General features: G+C 35.9%; 1 protein-coding gene across 3 annotated transcripts in view; it reads right to left on the reverse strand.

The window, feature by feature from the left end:
• Positions 1-1,185: 1,185 nt before the first annotated feature.
• Positions 1,186-10,399, reverse strand: part of VIRMA (vir like m6A methyltransferase associated) — a 61,644-nt gene continuing 52,430 nt past the window's right edge. Inside the window, exons 18-24 of one of the 3 annotated variants that reach the window (XM_027131412.1) lie at positions 8,087-8,239; positions 7,150-7,310; positions 6,410-6,506; positions 4,575-4,741; positions 3,575-3,906; positions 2,555-2,698; positions 1,186-1,532 (exon numbers count right to left, since the gene is read on the reverse strand). In XM_027131412.1, the coding sequence (XP_026987213.1) occupies positions 1,378-1,532; positions 2,555-2,698; positions 3,575-3,906; positions 4,575-4,741; positions 6,410-6,506; positions 7,150-7,310; positions 8,087-8,239 (1,209 nt within the window). In that variant the 3' untranslated portion in view covers positions 1,186-1,377. The remainder of the gene's footprint in view (positions 1,533-2,554; positions 2,699-3,574; positions 3,907-4,574; positions 4,742-6,409; positions 6,507-7,149; positions 7,311-8,086; positions 8,240-10,399) is intronic. The other 2 variants (XM_027131413.1, XM_027131414.1) reach the window with 2 other exon arrangements.

The raw sequence follows: 10,399 nt of genomic DNA on the forward strand, positions 1-10,399 counted from the left end.
ATCTTTAGAACTGAGTTTTTCTTCAAGGTTTTCCTAGCAAACAAACTTTCCATTGACTCACAAATAGCTCGACAAAACAGCATTATAAAGGGATGGAATGAGACTCATATACTCCTTTGTTGTTTAAGAGAAGTCTATATTTTCTTTGTTTGTTTGTTTGTTTTTTGCAGTACGCGGGCCTCTCACTGTTGTGGCCTCTCCCGTTGCGGAGCACAGGCTCCAGATGCGCAGGCTCAGCGGCCATGGCTTACGGGCCCAGCCGCTCTGCGGCATGTGGGATCTTCCCGGACCGGGGCACGAACCCGTGTCCCCTGCATCGGCAGGCGGACTCTCAACCACTGCGCCACCAGGGAAGCCCAGAGAACTCTATATTTTATGCCAGATTATACAGGCTCAGTGTGATATCTCTTGAGGAAAATATGACTATTTTCTCAAAGTATAAACTTCATTTCTGTATATAAAGTATAGATTTTATTAGATGTTTCTGATTTCCAAAATAACAGTATTAGGATATGCCTCATTTTAGGCTTTAAAAAACTGCATAATAAAATAGTGTAAGTAGGTATAAAGCTAAAACACAAAGCACGTATGTATTTCTTTCTAGCGTAAAGGAGAAGAGTGTCATGTTTCTTTCTGAACAGCTAAAAGGTTCCCAAAATTGCACTAGGTCACCCTAGTAAATTAACATGAGTGCCACATGACATTTTAAATTTTTGAGAACACATCTGTTGGACACAACACAAAATGCTAGCTCGAGGTAGTTTACATTTTCAGTGTTAGATAACATTATATTCCTTCCCATGGCAGTGCATCTTTACAAAACTGAATTTTCAGCAGTTGAAGTAAGTACTACGCAAAAATCATAGTGGAACAGGAATACTGGCAGTGTTCAAGCTGATTCCAAGGTTTGAGAAGTTGTGCAGCAACCACCATTACTTGTTAAATTCTTATTAAGTTGTTTGCACCTAACTGCTTAATAAATGGAATCATTAGGCATTTCTTTTGGCCTGGTGTATTGTGAAAAAACTATAGAAACAGTAAAAGGCAACATGAGCTGAGAAAGTATTGGGGACGTCTGTGGTATATGCAAGAAATACACTAAAACAAAAACGTTATTTCACTGTTCATTTTCTACCTAAGAGATTTTCTAAATAGTCATATAAGAAGGGGAAAAAATATATACAAACATACAAAGTTTTGATTTTTATTGAAATCTTGTGTTAGGTATCAAACAAAATTTGCTTTCTTCAGATAAAAATATTCTCTCAGATGTATCCAGATAACTGCTAAGTCTAAATTGGTCCTCCAATGTCTTGTTTTATTTTTACTGTCCTCATGAAATGTTCATATACACTTAGGATGTTCCAAAAAAATGTTTTATCGTGTAAAGGACCGTACATGACGACCTCTACCACTGCCTCCACTAACAAACTTTCCTCTTGAGCCTCCACTGCCGCTATTTGCACTTGCCCAGGAAGGCCCCAGTCCCCCACGACCTCTGGAAGCACGGTCACGAGGACTTGGGCGATAGCCTATAAAAGAAAAGAATATAATTTTTAGTTGCAACATCCTTTCCTTTCCCATGACATAAATACTAATCTATACCACCGAGCTCAAACCAAGACAGGGATTACTGTTTGCTCCTTTAAAACCCAAGTGTAAGTTCTGTGAATGTGTTGAAGACCACTGAGTTGTCCACTTTAAATAGGTAAATTGTCTAAACATAAGAATTACATCTCAAATACAGCTGTTATTTAAAAAATGTCCATTTGGGACTTCCCTGGTAGTCCAATGGTTAAGAATCCGCGCTTTCACTGCAGAGGCACAGGTGTGATCCCTGGTAGGGGAACTAAGATCCCACATGGTGTGTGGTGCAGCCAAAAAAAAACAAAAAATGTGCATTTGAAACCAAAAGTTACATCTGACCAGAATTTTGGACTTGACATAGGAATGTTTTGGGGGGGGGAAAAAAGGTTATATGCTTACATACACAAGACAATACTGTAAACAGAAACAGAATACAGTTGACCCTTGAACAACTCAAGGGTTAATCCAAGTATAATTTATAGTTGGCCCTCATATCCAGAGCTTCCTCTGCAACCTCGATTTCAACCAACCATGGATCCTATTTATTGTTAAAAATATCCACATATAAGTGGACAACCCTTGCAGTTCATACCTTCATTGTTCAAGAGTCAACTTAAAAAAAAAAAAAAAAAGTCAACTTATATACTCTATGAAGACATCTCAGTTTACTTTGGTCAAAAAGGTACCTTAAGGATTGATTTCCCTTCTTTACTGAACTATTAAAAAATAGCACATCAATATGGAACTACTCATTATACACATATAGTTCAGAATCTAAAATTCTGAGTATTTATACAGAAGATGTACATTGGACACTCACTCACAGAAATAAAATTAAATTGACTTTAGAATTATATGTCTACATTCTAAAATATTCTCTCCCAGAATGAGAATATATGACATTCAACAATCTGAAAAGGATTCACCTCCCTCTCTCTCAGAAGTATCAAGTAAGAAGAAAGTGTACCTGTAGAACTAAGTGGTCGTAATGGTGGAAGAGGGCCCCTGTTAAAATTGCTCTGGCCTCCACGACTTTCATTGTAAGTTCCTCGAGGAGTATTCTGAGCACTCCAACTGGAACCTCTTGTTCCCTCCCGACGACTGTAGTTTCCTAAACATAGGCAACATGATCAAAATCTACTTTTTCCACAACTTCAACTGGATTAAGGAAGATATGACATGTTTTTCTTAATTTTCAAAAGCAATGGAAGAGAAACTATGAAATTTTGTACACGGAATAAAGGTAGAGTGGCAGCATCATATGTAGTCAGAAGCAGAGGCTCTGGAGCCAGACTGCCAGGGTTCAAATATTGGTTCTGCCACTTATATTTTACGTGTCCTGGTCAGCTAACTGACAAGTTTTCTCTTCTATTAAGTGGGGCTACTAAAAGAACCTATCTCATCAGGTTGATAAGAGTATTACATGCAAAGTGTTTAAAACAGTTCCTAACAAAGTTATGGGTTTATTATTAATGTAAACACCTATGCTCTTTTGCTCCCACCCTCTTAACTCAGAAGCATGAAAACATGTCATCAATCCACTAGTAAAATATAATTTCTATAAGTTTATATTTTAGAACTCAGACTCTAAAATCTTGAAAAATTTAAAACAGATTAAATATAACATTAGGAAGCAAGTAGATAAGAGAATCAATGGTGAACTACACAGAACAATCCTAAGGGAACTGTTGATAAATACAACTGTGAAAATTATGTATGGATATTATTCAGAAAGGATAAACACAATTCTCAACGTAAAAAGGAAAATAATTAGCCAATACTTCTTTTAAAATCATCGCTAAATATGCAATTAATCAAAAATTAAATTAAAAAATGATTTTTCCTATACAATAAAGGACTTTGCAAATAGTACCATTGGCCTAGAGCCAGATTAACTCTAGTAACAGAAAAATACTTTATCTGAATTGCTTCTATTCAATATTCTAATATTAGAATAACTCATTAGAAAACATACATAATTCATTACCTTTTGAAGCAGGTGGTGTAAAAAACCTATTCTGACTGTGAAAAGCACCCCGTCCTCCCCGATTGCCTGAAAATCCACCACGAGAAGAAATCTTCTGAGATACTTTGAGTGGCCGTTTCGGTGGGGGTATTCCATCTTGAGGGACCACTTCTTTACTTTCGGCTGCAACAAAGTCATCCACATGCATAGACGGTGGTCTGCTTGTGTTCTGTTTTCTCTGACGAAAAATATCATGGGGTCGTATACCCTGTCCAAATCCTCCCCTGCCCCTTCCTCTTGGTGGTGGCACAACATGAGCTCGTTTGGCAGGTTCAATGTATTCAGATTTTCCACTATGAAAACAAAAATACTCCATGAAAACTTTCTCCTTTACACATTTCCAGTGAAAATATAAGTCAATCTTTGCAATACTGAAAACTATATATCAATTATTTCTTATCCCAATTTTGTTACTGCAAATATCTCTATGACTTGCCAGGGAAATACAACAAAACTAGCTAAGAATGGTACTCACATTTTATTGATATGACTAACAATTGTTTAAAATAATCCAGTTTGCTCCTTTTCAAACCTTCTGAACTCTCATTAAGTACAACAATATAGTATAAGTGTACCAGGTATGTCCTGGCCAAATTACTATCTTTTAAAAAATTCAAGGGCTTCCCTGGTGGCGCAGTGGTTGAGAGTCCGCCTGCCAGTGCAGGCGACACGGGTTTGTGCCCGGGTCCGGGAGGATCCCACATGCCGCGGAGCGGCTGGGCCCGTGAGCCATGGCCGCTGGGCCTGCGCGTCCGGAGCCTATGCTCCGCAACAGGAGAGGCCACAACAGTGAGAGGCCCGCGTACCGCAAAAAAAAAAAAAAAAAAATCAAAACAATATTCATGACTCAAGTATTATGCCAGCTTCCTTTCTCCTTTAATAGTCATGTGTCTATCAAAACATATTAAAATAAATAAGCTTATTTGACCCCAACCAAGATCTTTATTAAAAGAAATTTTACCTTGAAGTTATAAAGGTCTCATGCTTGTGCTTCCCAAGTTTGAACCCTTTAGTAGTCTTGGTTCTTCCTGGAGATGATGGTTCCGACAAAAACGAGCGCTCTAATTCCGAGTGCAAGTCAAAGTCACTACAACATTTTTCAGACAGCTCAATCAAGTCAACCTTTACCTGCAGTCATAAAAATGAAACAAAACCACAGATATATCTTAAATGTAACTATTAATGTGACATTACATTTTAAATGTACTATTAACATAACATTTGATTACAGGAATTCTTATCTCCTATAAACTATATTTGAGTCTCATAATAAATCAATGATAGGTCCTTCATCGTTTCAAAACCCAACACCATTGGTAGTTTTAAAAAAAAATACCTTAGGAATTCAGCTGCTTTCATTTGGGGGTGGGGTAGGTAGCATTCCTACTCACAGAAGGGCTATTAGTCTGGGAAACCTCTGCTGTCTGACAAGGATCTCAGTATTTCTCTATATAAAGTAACAATGGAGTATCTCCAGAACTTTTCCAAAATAATCTGAAAATAACATACTCCACAAGCCTTGTATAGTCACTACATATTATAAAAGGATTCTGTGCCACAGATCTCCTAGTTCTATGAATTTAATGAGGTTCCAACCTAAGTCAACTTTCAGAAGAATGAAAATTATGTTTAAGTTTTATTCAAATTAATCAAACCTAAAAGACCAAAAATTTCCCTAAACCCCATAAAGTCATAACCATCATCTCAAGACAGCTGTGATTCAACATAGTTAGAACAAATATTTTCAACCTGTGATGCCAAATATGGTAACCACTAATTACAAGTGCCTACTTAAATTTAAATTAATTAAATCAAAATAAAATTCAATTCCTTAGTCGTACTAGCAACATTTCATTGCTCAAAAGTCACATGGGGCTAGTGGCTAACTGGACAGGGCAGATTATAGAACATTTCTCTCACTACAGTTCTAAAGAATCACTGAACAACTTACACTAAAGAAAAAAAATTGTTTAATGCAATTTTAATTCAATTGCATGTAATATCTTAAAGAAGGAAAAGGAGTTCTCAATACACCAAATACACCTTAAATATGAAGCAAATCATTCTTTTAGTTTTATTGTCCATAATGAATACTAGCATTTTTTGGACCAGGGAATATCCAAATATATTTCTTTCTTTGAGTATCCACTCTTCTTCTGGAGTACCCTTCCTCTTGATTTACAAATAAATCTGATGTTATCGAAAAAATATATATATTTTTTAAATCAAGAAAAAACAATATATGGTACAATAAGATGTGACTGAAATCGTCCTCCCTATGAGAATCATTAAACAGACTGCATTAAAATCTTTAACTATACTTTTACCTATTCAGTATTACGTTAAAGAATGTCAATTTGGATTCATACTGTATTATTTTAACAAATATATTTTTTACATTTCCCCAAATTAAGAGCAGATACCACAAGAGAGCAGATTCCTCCCTTTAAACCCAAATATAGGAATTAATTATAATTTTGTGGGATACTATTCTATACCCTACAAATATAAGAAACCAAAGTGCTTCAGAGTACATACGCAAAAATGTGATTTTCCACTCATTCTCAAATATACAGATCACTAACTAGAAAGAGGCAAAACAGGTAGCATATAAAAACGAAGAGTCCTGGACACCATTAAGTGGGCAACTGACATAAAAATAATGCAGTACTAGTCCCAAGACAGACTTTTAACAGCCATATAATATATAATCTATTTTAGTCCTAACAATATGCAAAGAAACAAAAACATCAACAGAATTTTTTTCTAAATATTTAGTAATAAAATTACTTATACCAAATCCAGATCTGTATCAATCTCTTCAGCCTGAAATGGAGTGAACCACATAGATTTCAACTGATCATCCATGACATCAGCTAGCACATATGCAGTTCTAGAATACAGAAAGTATTTGTTAAAAAGCAGAATTCCAAAACTAAATATTTTAGCTTAACTTCTAAGTAAAACATGTGAACAGCACAATTAAAAATATTACCCTCTAAAAGTATGAATAAGATTTGTACTTAAAAAGACTCCTTCAAGAAGCTATTTAAGAATTAAGTATTCTTAAAAACCAGTAACTTGGAAATTAATCCTGTTATGACAAATTTTGATCTTTCAATAAAATAAAACAAAAAGCCAAGTTTATAACACTGTACCAATGTGTAATTTTTCCAAATTTAGAGAATAATTTCATCATATTAAATATTCATTATGCTCTAAAAGGACAGTGCTCCAAAGATCAAGAGGCATATCCTCTAGATCAGGGATCAGTAAACTATGACCCCCATTCTGCCAGCCTGTTTTTGTACAGCCTGCAAGCTAGGAATGGTTTGCACATTTTTAAAGCTTTTTTAAAATAAACAAAAGACAAGCAAAAAGCTACAGAAGTATATGCAACAGAGACTGAATGTGGCCTGCAAAGTCTAGATTTTTTATTATCTAGCCCTTAGAAAAAAATAAGTTGCTGGCCCTCTCTAGATCCCAGCCATTAAATATACAATATCTATTCAACCACAAAACATTGCTTGTTTTACCTATTGTTAAACAGATTCTGGAGAGATTCTGGAGCTGAAAGTACTGGTTCTACATCCTGGTCACCAAGAGGTAAAGGATCACCCGATGACTCCAGCATCTGCTTAAGTCCAACCACATTGTCCAACAAAGAATCCAGATTGTCATCATCTTTTGAATGCTCCTAGATACAAACAAAAGCAGAATAAGAAGGTGCAGGTAAAACCTGAACATTTATGCCCATCATCTACTGACTCTTTAGTAGAAAAGGTGGTGTTATTTCACTACTAAGAAATTTGGAACACCATCAAGAAATTATCAACTTAACATTAAATATATTAAAATAAAACAAACACCAAAAATGATTGTTGTTACTTCTAAAGAGTGGTAGCAGGGGGCGCCCTGCATTCAAACAATAGATAATTCAAAAAGTACTGCCTTCATGTACTCCTTAAAATTCGTAATAGTATGGGGACTTCCCTGGTGGCACAGTGGTTAAGAATCCGCCTGCCAATGCAAGGAACACGGATTCAATCCCTGGTCTGGGAAGATCCCACATGCCGTGGAGCAACTAAGCCCACGCGCCACAACTACTGAGCCCATGCGCCGCAACTACTGAAGCCCGCATGCCTAGAGCCCGTGCTCCGCAACAAGAGAAACCATCACAATGAGAAGCCCGCGCACCACAACGGAGAGTAGCCCCCACTCGCCGCAACTAGAGAAAGCCCGCGCACAGCAACAAAGACCCAATGCAGCCAAAAATAAAACATAACAAAATTTTTTTAAAAATTCATAATAGTATGGAAGACTTCACTCCAAATTATTAATTCAGAGTATAAATACCCGACTGAGAGTTCACTGTTTTAAAAAGTCACTAAGAAAACTTGTACAAGTCAAACTGAGAAGAAAATATGTCTTTGGAATGAGCTCTTCTTATTTTGTTTTGTTTTGTTTTTTTACCAAAACAAGCTTCTCTAGTTCAAGGAACAAATTTTCTGGACTTTCTTCTTTGCTTTGTAGAAGCTGTTTTAACTCTGCAGCATTAATACTCATCGTCCGTGATGGATGAGCTCCCTCTACTTCCATGAGACCACTATCATCTCCACAACATCCCTGTAAATGTCACACATAAGTTAAATTTGAGAGCAGAGAAATTTGCAAAAAATGCTTCCAAACTTACTCAGATATTTAAGACTGCTGCAATCTCCCCCTCAATGTTTTTGTTTTTACATCAGTTTGAATGGCTAGTTTTAAGAATTAGTCAGCTCAAAGCTGAAACAAGTTTTCTTTGAGTTAAGACTCACAAAATAAATAGGTAAACACTTGTATTCAAATTACTGGCACCAAGATTTCTCAACAAAAATATCCAATGACAAATACACATGCACTTGCAGGAAACATAATACATTAATTGATACTCAAGTTAATAAAATGCCTGCTATAACAGAGAACTAATGAAAGCTGAATTTGTTTTTCTGGAGATAAGGCAAACAACTAAAGAAAACAGTAACTATCATATTTAAGACTATGTGCGGTCATACAGAAAGTTAACATTTTCTGCTTTAAAAAGTATGCCACATAGGGCTTCCCTGGTGGCACAGTGGTTGAGAGTCCACCTGCCGACGCAGGGGACATGGGTTCGTGCCCCGGTCCGGGAGGATCCCACATGCCGTGGAGCGGCTGGGCCCGTGAGCCATGGCCGCTGAGCCTGCGCGTCCGGAGCCTGTGCTCTGCGATGGAAGAGGCCACAACAGTGAGAGGCCCGCGTACCGCAAAAAAAAAGTATGCCACATAATAAAATGAATATGGGAATGGTGAAAAAAATTCACTAGGCAAAATAAATCTCAGTTCGTGACAATAAATCCATCCATATTGTCACATATGAAAGAACACTTAAGTAGTTTCAAATCTTCAGAACATGGCCCTGTTTTAAATGGTTCAACATGAATATTGGTCCTACCAATCCAAATGTAAGAGTCAGTATTTTTAAATTAACAGTAACAATTAAAATTTGTTTGTAGCTCCTACCATTTGTCCTATAACTGGACACATTTCGGTGAAAACTAAATGAAAATTATTCTTCACAGATTCCCACTCAAACTGATACTGTGCTTGAAGCACACTTGTTCCTTTCAGAAAACACTAGACTGAGGAAGTCATTTACATTGTACTATGGAAGAGAACATACAGTTTTAATAAGAAATTAATAAACCATTATGTCTACAAGGGTTTTAACTGCTCTGTTTGGAGGTAGCAATGAAGACTAGGTTGACGATGGTCTAGTTCATGTTTTATTTTTTAAAAATTAAACTAAATGAGTTAAAAGCAATTAAAATGCACTAACAGACTGTGAACAGTTATCTTTAAAGGAACTGTCCCCTACATGTTGTTAAAATGTATGAATTACAGACTAAATTTATTTTATAGAAATAAGTATATTAACCAGAATACAAATTATCAAGGCATCTATCTGACTTCTTTCCTCACTCTTAGTTTTTCATACCACTTTAACCAGAGGTGGGAAGTTCAGTATAGCTGAATCAGAAAGTATTATAATGATTATTATTTTTAAACGTCAGGGAAAACAGAAGAAAATCAGTTTTTTAAAAGAGAGGGGAAAAACTATGAACTAATTAAAATATTTGGAATGATGTAAAATTTTCACCTCTACTATCTTGCTTTTTCATTATTATAAACAGAAACAGTTTTAAACAACATAAAATGCATTTTAAATTCTATTCTACCTACTTGTTATTAAAAGTAGTCTTAGAAAATCTAAGGTCAAATTTATCACAATTTGATGTTTTCTATATATACATTACTGTGAGAAGTAATAAAAGAATTTTTAAGGAGATTTTTTAAGCTACACAGTTATTTCAGAAAAATGAAAATTCTATCAAATTTGTGATACCATTTCAAATCTCCTTAATCATTTGTCAAACACTTCAACTATTAAATTATACAAGACACTGTACAATTACACTGGGAAAAAGCTAGTAAGACATGGTCTCTGACCTAAGTGACCTAACAGTCAGATAGTGGAGTAGGAAATGGTAAATAGGCATATAAATGATCTATAAAAAGAAATCATTCAATAACATGCTGTGAAGTATACAGAAAGAAAAGTAATATCAAAAGGCTTCACAAATTGGGATGCATTAAAATAGGCACTAAAAATAGGCACTATAAATAGGCATAGTTTGACCAGGGCGGGGTGGGGGGGGGTGGGAGAGGGAGAGGGAGAGGGAGAGGGAGAGGGAGAGGGAGAGGGAG

The sequence above is a fragment of the Aethalodelphis obliquidens genome, unplaced genomic scaffold (assembly GCF_003676395.1).
Source record: "Aethalodelphis obliquidens isolate GAN/ISIS:26980383/991018 unplaced genomic scaffold, ASM367639v1 scaffold39, whole genome shotgun sequence".
In the NCBI taxonomy this organism is placed as follows: domain Eukaryota; kingdom Metazoa; phylum Chordata; class Mammalia; order Artiodactyla; family Delphinidae; genus Aethalodelphis; species Aethalodelphis obliquidens.